The following is a 15878-nucleotide window of genomic DNA, read 5'->3' on the forward strand; positions in this document are numbered from 1 at the left end:
TGGGTGTCTGCACTGGTTGCACAGCTGTGCGAGTTTACTCTCTGGGTCTAGGCTAGCTGTGTCTGGCACTAAAAAGTCACTGTGCTAAGACGCGGTCCAAGCTGCCAAACCTCCACTCCAGATGCACCCACTGTATGATGGTTAGGGATGGTTCCAGTACTGGGATCAAGACTGTGTGACTGTGTACTACTGCCTGTCACTATAGAGTAGCATGGTCATTTGCTCTCTACTTCTATTTCAGTAACAGTTTACTTCTCTAAAAGGACAGCCTACACCAATCCAAGTAGTCGTAACTCCTTGCAACATGACCGTTGCATGCAAATACTTGCAAAAATTGCAGTTGGAAGGAGTTGCATTGGTGCGGTTTGGCCTTTTGAGGAAGAATAACCTATTTGGGTACGACACAAACCTTTTCTTTAACAAGAAAAAAAAGCTATGAAGAGAATAGAGAAAGTCAGCGGTACTTGAATAATTTCAAGAGCTTCTGTTTGTCAAGTTTTATTGGGTTTATTGTAAACAAACCCAGTCGTACCCTCAATTTGAACAAAGTTAGGAGACAATTCCCATGCACTCCCAAAACAGTGGCATATCCCTCTCTCTCTCTCTCTCTCCCCAACTAAAAAAGGGTGTAATCTATGTCTGAGCTAGTGTATAATCTACCTTCCTAAACTAAGATATAATCTGCAGATCCAGGGAGGTCTGTGCTGGAGTGGACAGATGTTGCTCTACAGGCCTAGGGATTCTAGAGTTTGGTCAAATTGGGGACAATTTAATAAGACTGCAGCATCAGCCGCTAATGTCCAGCTACTGCTAACAAGGCAATTTGATTACATATTTTCCATTTGTAACAACATATTGTGTTGATTTTCTGAATTTCACCTGCCGTTTGTTTAATTTTTAATTTTATTATTGACATGTTCTACTTTTAATGTTGTGAAGCACTTTGTGACTGATTGTCTGTGAAAGGTGCTCTACAAATACACTTTACTTACTGCGACCAAGGCCATTACAGAACATAATGTAACAATATCTTAATCGGCTTTACAGAAGGTCAAACGTTTCTTTTTCCTGTGAAGTCATGACACAGTACACAGGGGAATGTTAAATGCCCTATCTGTGATGAGATTTAGACAACATATCTCAATATCGTCACACCAGTTCAAACTAAAATATTTCAGTTGAAAGTAGAGGGAGAGGCCCCATAGAATCTGGGATAGACACAGAGAAAATCATTTATATAGTATATACCATGATGTGTGGGCATCACTCTTCACTGACACTTTGAAATACAGGCCCACTAATGGCATAAGGCCACTGGCCACATAAATCCATCTATAGACTCGGGCGTATGAAACAAAGCAGTCCATTAGCCTTGATGACTTGTGGTAGCAGAACGTGTGTTAACAGCAACAGTGTGAGTAAAAAGGCCTTCTCTATGTGGGTTTGTCTTCCACTCTAACATCCAGAGTGACAAATGTGACCAAATGTAACCAAATTGACTGACAGGGTCCATTTGGTTACACGCGTACACTCTAAAGAGTTAAATTAACATTGCAGATTTTCTTTTCCTCTCCCTTCTATCACACAGTCTTTTTCAAAGAAGGTTTCTTCTTTTCTTTTTCAGGCAATTTTTTAGACTTTATTGACAGTCACAGTAGAGACAGGAAATGCAGCTCCATGGAGCAAAAGGTCCGGCCAGCCGGGAATCAAACTGAGGACTCACTGAGCATTCTGTGCCCATATGCCAGGGTTCCCCAATAAGTTTTCCCCAAGGGCAAAATTATGTCTAGGGTACCAAGCTGAGGGCCACAACATTGCAGGGGGCGACGGTGGCGTTCCCACTACTCCAGTGACAGTTCAGATATCGTCGTTGTCGGGTGAAAATCTTATATGTCCAAAACCGTTCGCTTTGCATTTATCATTTTAAAAAATGACTTAAACAAGTGAAAACAGCCAATCTACAACACACAACACCGTTGTGTGCTTGTAGATCTGCTGTTTTCACTACTTTTGTGCGACGGCCTTGCTTGATGGCCGCAAATGGCCCGCGGGCCGCCTATTGGGGAACCCTGCCATATGCCATGCACCCTAAACACTTAATGTGTATCAAGACACCCCCTTGCCCTTTTGCCCTCCAGGTACAGAATGAGAATACATGACTACGGCGGTTTTGAGAATGGAGATGTAGCCTAGACTACAGATCCACAGATGCATTCGAATGCTATCTGCACACTGCAGCCATGGCAACAGCACAAGTGGGGTGGAAATATGCTGTGGCAACAAGCAGAAACGTGTGAACAGTCTCACAGGCTGCATGAAAGACATTCAAAAGATGGGCTGCATGTATAGCATTTGTGTTTGCTGAATATTGTCCTGACTTGTGGTAGGTGGTCTCAACTGTATCAACACCATTAATGTATTAAGCATTTGTCAAGCAATCAAACTGTATTTGTGTTGCGCACCGTGTGTGCATGGTCGGGCATGTGTGTGTGCAGTGCACCCAGACTAAGGTAACACTGTAGGCGTGGTTTGAATAATAATGATGAAACACTGTCTTCTACATCACTGTTTCCCAAACAGTGGGTCGGGATCCATTTGTGGGTCACAGACCAATTTTTGTGGGTCACGACTCGAGTCCCATTGTCTTTTTCTAATTTCTACATTTAAAAAATATAGATATTTCAAAAGATACATTCATAGTATACATTATAAATTATAAAAAGATATAATCAAGTAGTGAAAATAGCAGATCTATAAGTTCGCAACGCCACGTGAGGTTGTCGCTAACACGTTTTGCCCCAAATGCACATGAGTGTGCTAACTGTGCTTTAAGGGAGGTAGTCGTTTTTTCTTATGAAACTGTGTAGACCTGTCACATACTCCAACAAACCTGACACATACTCCACAAATGGGTCCCGAGACCCACTGTTTGGGAACCAGTGCTATAAAGCATAATACAATAAAATCTAGACACGCGTTGCTCGGTAGGTTAAAACATGCAACTGTAGAGGGGTCTGTGTTTATTTAACAGTACAGTGTTTACCAGCTGCCTCAGGCAGAGAAAGCCACAGATATGCCTGTCTGGGGAAAGACTGGAAGGTGGAAAAGCTTTTCCAGGCTACAGCAGTCACCACACGCACATAATGCTGCCCCCACCCCTAGCACACATACACAACTTAACGCACACACACCGTCACACCTAAAACACACATTCCTATCTTTTGCATCTTTGCCTCAATGTTAGCCCCATCATCCCCGGTAAACACAACTTCCGTTGTAAGTGTCCACACGCAGAGACTGTAGACACAGATGCGTGACATATGCAAACGCACGCACACTTATGGCAGCCACAATTTCTCAAGCTCGAGTATACAAATGCTGTCACACACTTGAGCAGACACAAACCACATGGGCTCCAGTGGGAGAAGCTAGGCTGAGCTGCCAGCATCTATATAGCCTGTGATTGTCAAGAGTGTTAAACGTGTTGATTTTGGATCACTGACCAACTCCCCATGGCTATCACTATCATAATGGGCAGCAAGGCAATAACTGCTTCTAGGTCAGCGGAACGCTTGTTAAGGTTCCTGCGGATGTTAAGGCCAGACCGCATCAATGCAACTAGCCACAAGACCTTGCAACAAATGTTTTAAGGCCAGTCCAGTGAGTTCACACCAACGCAACTCCTTGCAACTGCCATCGGGGATAATGGTTGCAAGTAGTCGCAAGGTGTTGCATTGCTGTGAACTGGCCTTGTTCACCATCTTAAGTGTTCATTACATGTCCCAAACCTTTATCATCCCTTCCACTATGTCAGCCTGCAATTTGAAATTAAGTCTACAACCTAAAGTCAGACGACTTGGGGAATGATCTACCACGAGAAAACAAAACAGGAAAGAATTAAGGACGTCAATTTGGACCCGATCTGAGCAGGAGGATAACATGGGAAATCCCCAAAGGGAACTGATAATATATTTCTTTCACTAAACTGTCTGTACATAGTAACAGTATCTCCATGCTTTTTAACACATGAAACCGGTAAAGATGTTCGCAGCAATATTTCTGGTAATTACAGTTTCTCCAATAAGAAACAATTACCGGTACCTTTGTATCGGTTTGACTAAAAGTTGCTGGGCAGCTGGGATACCAGTCAGGTCAAGCCCAGATAGTACAGGTCTGGTCAAAACACAATCTGACTATCCATCACCAAAGAAAAGGGAAAACAGCGCCCTCTACTGTTTTGTTCCTTTTCTATGCGGAGCATGAAGTCTGTTCTTGTAGACTGGGTCAAACCCTATGGTGCATGTTATCACAAATTACTAGGGCTGCCCCTGAAAATCGACATGTCTAGTAGTCAGTCAAAGACCCCTCAGTCGACAGAGATTCAATTCAAGCAGTCAGGTTGAAGCTCAGTGCTAGTATTGGACTGGTTCTTAACTCATTGAGTGCCAATCCCGAACTAGTTCGGCTTTATTATCGTATCGCAGAGTGCCGATCCCGAACAAGTTCGGCTTTAAAAAAAAAAAAAAAATCTGGTGAACATGATTTCAATCGCGATTTTGCATGTTCCACCCCCATACAACCCCATCTAACATACAGGGCAGCCATGTTTGTTTACATAACATGTAAAACATAATGGCGATTATCTCAAGAATGCCTGAACGGATTTCCAATCAGATTTTTTGAAAGCTGTGAACAAACTGCACAAATCCACTCCAATGCAATCCAGGATTGCATTGGATTTTTTAGAGCTCATTCTTCTCTGTTTTTTTCCCATGCATGAGGTGTGCAAGGTTTAATCATGGCTAAGTTGACGAAAATAAGGCTTCTAAAATGCTTGGTAGCCAATAGCTAACTTCAAGCTAACTTCATCCTCTTCCTGTACATGCACAAAGGAAAGTGTTCAGGCAAGTCATGGCTGCAGGGCTTCTGCATATACCAGCATATCTCTATGGGATTTTCTATGGCCACTGGGCGCCCTCTAGTGGTGAAAGGGGTGGCACTAAATGAGTTAAATGTCCTGTAGTATCCAGAATTAAATAATATTGATTGAGATCTCTGTGCTTCATTTTGGTGCCTGAGCTGTGAATTTACCCCCTGGTACCGCACTGCATGTAGCAACAACAACACTGCTCTGTAGCATACAAGCTATCATTAGCTTGTTAGCTTAAACATAGCATTACTCCAGGGCTCCACTGGCGGCGTCACGTTGCTCTGCGTCGTGGCGGCTTCATTGACACCGTCACATTGACGTACGACCGGCTCCACCGCAGCGCAGCGGCTGTGACTGTGAGGTATTCATTCTATGGCCAACAGCCCATTTCCAAAAGAACATGAAAATCACTTTCAAACAGGAATAAAACTATTTGTGACCTGAATGTGAACGTATAGAGCACACTATGTTCACAGCAAAGAGCAGCAATGCACCACTGACCACTATGTTTTGTCATGATTATAGCCTGTTGTGTTTATACATAATTTTATCAAAGAAGACCGCTGTAATTGCATACAAAAATAGTCACCCTTGTGAATGACGTGAATGGATAGCCAACAGCAGAAAAGCACGTATATAGCCTACATTTAAATATACAATGCATTTATTCATATTTTATTCATGACTGGACGTTGTGGGCGGCGTGGACGCCGTCAAAAAATTTAACCTGGGCGATTTTCGAGTTTGGACGCCGTCACCGGAGCGTCCGGCGTTGACGTCGGCTGTGGAGCACCCTTCATTGATTAAAACGGGAGCGTTCCCAGCGTTGACGTTGACGCGATGCTCAACGCGCCCGGTGTAGCCGGTGGGTTACACTCCAAAGGATTCCAGCACCAGGACGTGCAAAGTAAAAGGTGGAAGCCGTCATATTTAATGAAGCATCTACCGGGGCATAGAATACACTTGCTCACACTTTTTTGGCACATGTTTATACCGGTACTTCTGGTAAAATCCTTTACGTGAATCCTCAGATTTGGCCAATAAACTAGGCTTTACATCTGCTTAGTTAGTACAGGCCAGGGCTACAGGAAGGGCAGAATCGTGCTCTTTCGAACGTCCATCATTTCGACCGGAGGGTTAGCGACTCACTCCACGGAGGTTAGGGTTAGGATGAGGGTTAGAGTCGGGTGTTGAAAAGATGACATGTAGTAACAGCGACACGCTCCCACAGGAAGTTCTGTTAGACTGGACAACCCCGTTTTCCTTTACTTCCAATTAGACTGCTTTTGTCAGTAGTTATTTTCCAGGCTTTAGCTCCTTATGAGATGTTTGGAAACTATTTCCTGATACATCTTCTGGATCTCTGACTCTGAATCAGCTTCTTTTGTGCCTTCCATGTCATCGCCGTCGGGTGGAAACCTCATATGTCCAAAACATGTTACTTTTCAGGATTTAAAATAGTAGAGCTTGTGGATCTGCTACTTTTTTCTGAAACACTCTGGTATGATCAAGTAGGGGAGTTCATTTATGAAGACAAGAATAAACAAAAAGTTCAAATATGGAACTCGGTGGTTTCTACCCGACAGCAAAGACATACTAATCAAAGATGGGTAACAGTAATATGATAAAAGCGTTAAACACCACTGTGAGATACATACATGTTAACATACCTGGATCCAAGGATAAAACTCCCAGTCTTCACATGATTATGTAAATTCACGCACAAAAACCCAACTATTAAATATGATTCAAAATCATACACTCTACTCTTGGGAGGGTCTGAGCCTGAGGTTCAAACACAGGGCCTCTAACATGCATTGCTGGCAGCCAACCAAAAGGGAAATTCTTAGTCTCTATTGTTGCCATTGCAATTCATGTGAGGGAAATGCCATTCACTAATCGTTATAGTTATGCACAACGACAAAGAAGTACGCCTATGAACAACAGCAATTAGCGAGACCAGTCGGCTACGTACACCCTAAACATGTTTACAGCTATTTATTGCTCCTTTGACATTGTAAAGGGAACCTCATCCTGCCCTCTATCCCTAAAATCTTCCTTGCCAACAAAAAGAGGAAGGAGGCGTCCAGGACGAGACGAGAGTGAGAAGGGGGGGAAACAGACCGGAATAAAATCTCTTTGACAAAGAAACACATTAAGCTAGCAGACCTGCCTGCCTCCCCTCACCACCACCTACTCAGACGGGTGCATCTCTCCACTCCGACATGTCTCCTTTCCGACATGTCTCCATTCCGACACTAACCCTATCTCTAACCCTAACCCTAAACCTTAGGCCTATGGGAGTGTCGCCACTCCGACAATAAGAAGTCAATTTCGGAGTGGCGACATGTCGGAATGGAGAGAGCCTCCCTACTCAGACGCATATGGTGGCCAAATACTGTCTCTGGGTTTAATACAACTTTTAAAATGTTCGGAGCATTTGCTCAGGTCCGTTGCCCAGTGGTGCCAGACTACAGACACTTTCACTCTGTAACGATTCACTAGGTTCCACTAGTGAGCAATGAGCATAATCAATCACAGAACGATATCTAAAATGGTATTCCTGGGAAACATCCTGACTACCACCATAGTAGCCCTCTAGAACTCTCTCAGAGGGATTTTCTGTCTTCCTTCATCTTGCTGTACCCTGCCACTTTCCACATCTGCAATCTTACAAAACTCCAATTTTTTTTTTTTTTTTTTTTACTCAGGCAAAAAAACAGTTCACCCCGCCCCCTAGTGACCCCCCCCCCCAGCCTAGCAGGCTGTAATGGGCCACCAATGGAATGTTTCCCCATGCATGCTCCCTCTCTGTGGCCGGTGGGAGAACAGAGGGAGAAAGGGGGGGTAAGTGAAAAAAGGGGGTGGGGGGGAGAGAGAGAAAGGCAGAAACACAGAGGGTCTGCATTCCAATCTGCTCTGTCCTTTTAACTGCCTTGTTGGCTGACTGGTTTGTTGTTCAAGTCTACATGCTGAATGTGGACCACAGTCAGCTGTGTGTCCCAGGGGTGGAGGTCTGTCCTGCAGCTGACCTAGAGAGCACCATAGCATCATATCCTGATTCTCCCACGTTCCACAAAGCACACAGAGACAATTGCAATCAAAAGCACAAGGAGTGAACACGGTTCTGTACTTGGCTCTAGGTTACTTGGATTGGATTTATCATGTATTGCTTAAAAACTGTGTATATTTTTTAATTTTGTATTGTTGTCTGTTGATTGAGTGTTGAATGGTTTATGTCTATATACTGTATATAACTGTTTGCACAAGTAATCATATAGTCCAACTGTTGGTCCAAATTATGCTTCCTACAATTCATAATAATTCTGCAATTCTGAACATTTTATTTAGTACCAACGTTAATTGCTTGTCAACAGCCGAGCTGATGATGCTGATACATGTAGGACAAAAGAATTATACATTTCAAGGTCATTAGTAGTGTCAAAATAAGGATGATGTTTATCATTTTAGCCAGAACCATGAAAACGTTACCAATTAATTGAGCTGGCTCTTCAGATATTAGTGTCAGTCAAACAAAGGAGGATGGGCTTAGTAGCTAGCAGTCAGTCAGAAGGGGTTCTCAGTCAATGAAAGTCCACTGTGTCAAGGAGATTAGTTTAATCTGCAGCAACCCAGCAAATATTTTTCAGTGTAACAGCAAGATTAAGCCATCGTTTAGTAACTGTTCACATACAGGAGAAGACATGTATTATATAGTGTATTTAATTATAGTGGATGTAATCTGTTTCTTTCATTTGTTTGTTCATCATGTTTATCATTTTACTAGCTAAACCACAACTGGACAAAATCATTAAACCGGCACCTGCAAGAGTAGATGCCTGTGATGTCAACCACACCCAAATCAGGTCGGTCCAGCTTGCCATGTCCTGCTATTTCAAATCAACCAATCATACAGCAGGCAAAATAGCCATCTAATCAAAGGAGACACTCCTTGTCCGTCCCGGTCCCACACTGTATTGTTTTTGTTGATCGGACAGTGGGCCATTGGGTCGTCACGATTCAAAAAGTTAGAACATAGGGTTGTGCCTATTTTGAAAGGTTACAAGGTATTCGTATAATATATTAGTTCTATAGTATAATGGACATTGACCAACAGCATTAAAGTTATACCATGTAACTTTTTTTGTAAAACAAATCTTAAAATGGTCCTAACTGTTAAATCGCTAAAGTTTTAGAACCCCCACTCCGTTATTTTCAGCTTCTGAAGCCTTCTCTTTATATGTTTTCTTCTTAGCAGTGACAGGGGCAGGTTTTTGCGGCAAAATGACGTCATCATACTACCGGCCAATCACAGCGAGGGTTATACACTGCCGGCCAATCACAGCGCATCTTGGAGTGGGGTCGCTAGGGCTGCCATATTTGTAGTCTCCCGTGTGTTTCTATACTCGGGTGCACGGTAAGCATGGGTGAAGGAGTGTATCTCCGGAATGGCTGAACGCACAGCAACCAGGGACCCCTCAAAAGATAGATCTCGGCGAGGTGGAGGCAGACGCGGGGGTGTGAGAACCGAAAAACGGCCGAAAGACGCGGACGCGACCAAGGTTTGCTATAGAGCTACTGACCACAAGTTGAGCAACTTACACAGTATAGCTTTAATTATATTTTTTTATGGTTACAGTTTTCATAACCAAAATATTTGTACCCAATGCTACCCAACAATACAATGCACAGCACTAACCTACCCAATGCTACCCAACAATACACTGCACAGCACTAACCTACACAATTCTGTATCCATCATGTTTTTGGCAGGAAAACAAATTGCTTTTTGATTTTCTTTACCTCATTGTACAAGCGAACATTCTATTCCTTCTTTTGTTTTTTAGGCAGTGTGGCCAGCCAGGACATCTGCACTAACCCACCCAATCCTGCCAGTCAGTCAGATGAAAGGCATTTGAAAGTGGGTGGAGAATGAACAAACCAACGTTGTACCCAGCTGCCCACCTTGGCTGCTGTGGAAAAGTTGTCTGTCTGTCGGTCTGTCTTACTGTCTGTATGTTTGTCTGGGCACTGGGTTAATCAGACACCATGTTATTTAGTAAATTATATATTATTTCTCATTCAAAGTGCAGATTTCCCTGCCCCACAAACACACAATTACTACGGTGCAACTTTGTAGGTCAAATTTGTGTTTGTATTAAATTATAGGCATGCATTTTTCCAATGTTTCTACATAAAACGTACCTCCTAACAACGGAAAGTACTGCTACAACATGGGTAAGTGTCAGACATATAGAAAATATATATATGTACAATCATATTACTGAATGAATATATACTGTAGTGTATATCTACCCCATACACTCTGCAGGTCACTGTATAAAGTGTAGGGAGTCTGTTTTCAATTCATCTCCAATCACATTTATGCAAACAATTGAGACAGCTGTCAGCATATGAAAATGAAGTAAGACCGATAACACATTCAGTGGTCACCGCTGATTCCACTTGATTCACACAGAGAGAATACTGTGTGATGTTTGAGGGCTATTTAGCATTTTAGTTACAATTTAGGTTTTGTGGTATCACGAAACTTATTTGCATACTTGATGTCAGCACTACAACTTTGACATTCTGCCTTATTTGCATTTTTTGAACTGAATGACGTTATCTTAATCTAGGGTAATATGATCTTTGGCCAAAGAGAATTTTCTGACACCTTATGATGAGGGTCATCCAAAAACACATCATTTGACAATGACTAGTGTTTATTACACTACTGATGATGAGAATAGTCGACTTCCCTGAATCTTGCAATCTCCCTCCTGAACTCAGCTGTGGCCTCTGACATAACTGCAGCATAGCTGTCACAAAAGCAACAGATTTGCATACACGGAACAAGTGCGGAGAGTTACAGTAAAGACTTGAGAGATGCTGGCATCAATGTAGGAGCACTGCATACTTTGACATGTTCGGACGCGTGGGTTGATCCCTCTCCACACGGATCAACTATAATGACATGTTTGTGAGGTGAGGCATTCTGCCTGGAGGGGAAGAGGTGACAAGTGTAGTAGACCGGACAGTGGACCTGCATTTTTACATGTGGGCGTCGAGTGTGTTACTCAAAAGTGATGCAAGCTTCCTGGACACACTGTGAAATGTGAAAGACAAAAGTAGGGCTTCCACAAATAGGCACAGATCTAAATACATCTAAACAACTACAGGATGTTCCTGTGCTGTGGGAAAGCAACTTCACACAGCCTCCTTAACCCACAGATCCGAGTTGCATGTAGATCAATCCAATTTCTGTATTCCTATAAAACAAGCTGATCTTTCTTAACATTAGCTTCCATCAACTTAACTTGTTAGCAAGTGACTGACTAACTGACTACTCATTTGTACCGAGTCTACCGACTCCTCCCGTCCCGCCTACAATAAACGGGTGCAGTCTGGCTTGGCCTTTCGAGGTGAGGTCCCCCACTCTCACAGTCACAGACTACAAAAGACAAATCCATTCCCACACTCATTACATCCAATGCCTTGTGATATTTTTTTGCGGGAGGCACTCGCTCGCTCGCCTTTACGCAATAACTGGCACGGGGAGGGCGAATACACCACAGGAATGTGGCCTTTGTATCCCCACCAGCAGGCCCGACATAGTTTTCAACTTGACTGCTGGGTAGTACACACACACACACACACACACACACACACACACACACACACACACACACACACACACACACACACACACACACACACACACACACACACACACACACACACACACACACACACACACACACACACACACACACAGGATTCTGGATATGTCACAGCACAGTAAATATATCCTTTCTTGCCCGGTTTGGAATATGGCCATTTGTGTCCACCGGTGTGTGGAGGGCAGCCAGAGTCAAGCCATATTTTGTTAATGATTGATAAAGTGAAATGTTATTCTTCCCTTGCGTGCCGCGGGGGGAGTAAACTTTGGCCAGTGTGCACTCTTGACAAATATGTACAGAGGTTATGCAACGAGGCTTGTATGGGGAAAAGTGTAATCAATGTTAAAATGAGGGTTTTAAATGATTGATATCCCATAGAAAACACAATTTAAAAAGTGTGGTATGAATATATGCTGTCACTCCAGCAGGCGGAGGGAGGCATGCTAATCATCTCGGTCGGCGGCTAGTCAGTGAAATCAGATAGTCCTAAAGTGCGTAACCTAGTTAGCAAACACACCCTCCTCGCTCCTCCATCATTCCACAATGTGGTTAAATCCTTTATTATTGAGGCTACTCGCTCCCCTGAGACAATTTCAAAGGACAAAATGTTGTTGCGAGTAGGGTGGGACTGCAAGGATGTGTGATGTTTAGTGGAGATATTTTAGCTTTGTGCAACAGTAAAGGCCTTGGTCTGCTGGTGCAACAGAGAAAAGTAGACTCCTACTCACTTAAAAGACTCATTTTAACTCAAGTTGGACGGCGGTGTCGCTTGCCAAAATAGTAGGTAATATACGCGTTGAGAGCTTTCAGACCTTTTTGGCAAGCGACATCACGAGCGCTGCCTACAAACTGGGTTCCACTTCCAGTCAGTGTTATCGGCCTCCAACAAGAGCAGTCAGATAACGCCCTGGCTGGGAACACATTCAACTTGCTATTTTTATGTCTGAAAAAGCGATGTAATCTCAATTGCCCTTTCTGTAAAAAGCCACACAGACGGTGGTGAAATATCGTCGCACGTCTGCTGTGAAACTTAAAACCACAAGCAGCAGCAGCAGCGGCGGCTAAACTAAAAAGCAGTCACCGCCAGACAACTAAACTGCATTACTTCATTATTACAACAGTCCAGTCCACTCCTCCTCGCCAATGACCTCCATATAGGCGATAAAAGCAGGACAAGGAGGAAAGCTGGTCCGCCTCACCACGACACCAAACCATTTCAGGAAAGCAACCAGATGTGAATGAATAAGAACTGAGGCCAGCCATGCTTCAATCTGCTAGCAAACCCCCGCGTTCAGTCTACCCGGCCTCCATCATCTTCCTCCTGCCATTCTTTCCTTCTTCAACTCCCACCATCTCTCGGACTTGGGTTTTTCAAATCCTTACCTTCCTCTGCTGTTTCTCCCAGGCCGGGTCCAGCAGCAGGTCCCGATCCCAGTCATCTGCCTGCTCCATGTATGTTGGAACGCCACCGGTGTCGGCACGGCCCGAGTATTGGACTTGAGTATTGTTGCTGCTAGCGTGATAATCTACCATGTCAGCCACGAAAACCTCGTAGTTAACACGACTATAAGAGCGGACGAAAACAAAAAAGCTTTTTTTAAATTCTCTTCTTCTAGCTGCAAACGAAAAACAAAACAAAAATAATAATACAAAAAGAAGAGGGGAAGGAGGATGCGAGACCAAGCAACTCTCTCTCTCCTTCGCTCGCTTTTCTTTCTTTTTTTTTTTTTTTTTTTTTAATCGGTCAGGAATATCCGGTGTGTGCAGTAGAGAAAGAATGCCTTCTCCACCCGCGGAGGGAATGGTGTGGTTGGGAGGAACCAGAGGAACCAGCCGCTCCTACAACAAGCTACAGCAGCGGCCTACGTACGTTCAGCCCCAAAATTCCTCATGAATATTCATCAGCTACAACATTCATTGCGACGCCGGACACGAATGAGCCTCGTGGAGCCAGCCACGCCGCAGCAACACCGCCCCCCGGTGGACGGACGTGGAGGTTCATGCATTAGTTGAATAGCCTGATTTAGCAGTGGGCGTGGTTTACTGGTGCCACTAAATATCTCCCATTCATTTTTCCCATAGACTTTTGCAAAAATATTATTTTATGACTAGAATCAAGCCATCAGGGATCTTGGGTGAATCATGGCCACGAAACCTTTGATTCTGTGAAAAGAAAACGTTTTTATTTTATTTTTGTCACAGAATCAATTCAATTCAATTCAAAGGAGCTTTATTGGCATGAGAAAACATACATTTACATTGCCAAAGCAAGTGTCACAAGTAAAACAAAAACAGTTGAAAATGGGGAACATAATATACAGGTGGAGGGGGTACAGCCTTGTGTAGAATCAAAGGTTTTATGGTCATGATTCACCAGGATCCTGGATGGCTTGATTCTGTCATAAAATAATTTATATAAATATTTTTGTAAAAGTCTAAGGGGAAATTGAATGGAAGATGTTTTTAGGGGCACCAGTAAACCATGCCCACTGCAGGCAAAAACACAAACAAATAGAAATCCAGTAGGCTACACGACCCATGTTCTGTTGCTATAGCCTATCAGTGACATTTCATATAGGCTACATTTTCACTGGGTAGATACATAGACTGTTCAGCTTTAAAATATCCCTCCCATATCATGAATAACCAATAAGGTTATGTAGAGGAGACAACGCCCCTGAATAATTTACAGACATGGGGATTGAATCCTGCTTCCCATCTTCTGTTGGTCACTTTTGTTCAGCTCAACCCTCCCGGGCAGAGAGAGCCAGGTCTTCTGGGTGATCTCCTGAAGCCTAAAGGCTTATATTCACCATTAACATTTCATAGACTGACAAAGCCTGGAAGAACCCTGCAGAAGTAGGTCATGCTCAGGCTCTGAGTGTCCTGGGCGATTAGTGTCACACTGTCTCACACAGCCCCTGACACACATACCATACACACTACAGTTCGCACATCATGGCGTGCAGTTTGAAGTTGTGTGATGATGTCATGTGCTGTGTAGAGCATGGGTTCTCAAAGTGGGGTCCGGGGACCCCCCACAGGGGTCCTTAAGCGGGTTCCAGGGGGTCCCGAAGCAAAACTATTTTAACTACTTTAACTCACACTGGCTATTACAATTTGGAATATTTGCATTCATGTGTAGAACATTTGTAGGCTATCCACCTATATCATTTTTAGATGTTATATTAGACAGGGGTTGACACTAAGGTCTCAGAGGCACTTGCCCGTCGGGCAAGTACAGGTCATGTTCTACTTGCCCAAAGGTCATGCCCACTTGCCCGAAAAGTAAATTGTCCATTGCAGGTCCATTATAAAATGATGGGTAAGATTTTAGCTCTCAATTTAACACTTATTTCTTTACTTTCTGGGACAGTGCGATAAAATATGTCATACCTCAATACCTCCAAATCCAAATACCTACATAGGTATGATTGAATATGTATATGGTTTCATACTTCATACTGTTTTATATTCTTAAGTGTAGCAATAGTAAAAACAGCACATTATAGGTAAACAGTACTCTTATTTTACATTCTACAGAGGGTGCTGGCCACGTTCAGGTGTTTAGACAGATATTTCGTGTTGTGTTTATAGACGGTTGCGTCCCCTCTCATATGAGCACTTGCCCGGTCGGGCAACCTGAAAGCCAACTTCACCTGCCCGAACGTTTTATTTACCTGCCGGGGGCAGTGTCAATGCCTGTTAGATATTAGTATTTCTCATATTTTATGATCAAAAATAATATCAGGGAATAAGGGAAGAGGGCACGATTTGTGGTGGGGGAGTATGAGGGCAAGAGTGTCTGTTGTTCTGTTTTTGTTGGTATGTTTGTGTAACTGTTTTTAGTTTGTTATATATTTTATTTAAACTGATCTGAATAGGATATATCAAAATATCTGTCATTGTCTTTTCTTGTTTTATATGTTACAGCTGTTTGTTATACTCTGATGTGATTTACAAAAATTCCAATAAAGACTATATTTAAAAATTGAATATTCCTGAAACATTTTAACACAAATCTTGTATAGGGGTCCCTGGCACAAAATCCTTTCAGATGGGGGTCCCCAGCCAAATGCATTCATTTTGGAGTCCTCTACATGAAGTTATAGGTGCTTTGTTTCAAAGCCTATGGCCATCCGATCCGACCCCACTGACTTATACAGTCTCAAGTTGTGGTCTCATTTGTGGTGATTTCTAAGCTATTCCCACTGGATGAATGGACTTTGAACATGTGGTATAAATCCTATTTAAAGTTTGCTTCT

General features: G+C 43.1%; 1 protein-coding gene across 2 annotated transcripts in view; it reads right to left on the reverse strand.

The window, feature by feature from the left end:
- actn4 (actinin, alpha 4) overlaps positions 1–13410 on the reverse strand; it is a 77834-nt gene extending 64424 nt beyond the window's left edge. For both annotated transcript variants that reach the window (XM_080730866.1, XM_080730865.1), the window contains exon 1: positions 12997–13410. In XM_080730866.1, coding sequence (XP_080586992.1) covers positions 12997–13146 — 150 coding nt within the window. In that variant the 5' untranslated portion in view covers positions 13147–13410. The remainder of the gene's footprint in view (positions 1–12996) is intronic.
- Positions 13411–15878: the final 2468 nt, after the last annotated feature.

The sequence above is a fragment of the Nannobrachium achirus genome (assembly GCF_963921795.1).
Source record: "Nannobrachium achirus genome assembly, chromosome: 8".
In the NCBI taxonomy this organism is placed as follows: domain Eukaryota; kingdom Metazoa; phylum Chordata; class Actinopteri; order Myctophiformes; family Myctophidae; genus Nannobrachium; species Nannobrachium achirus.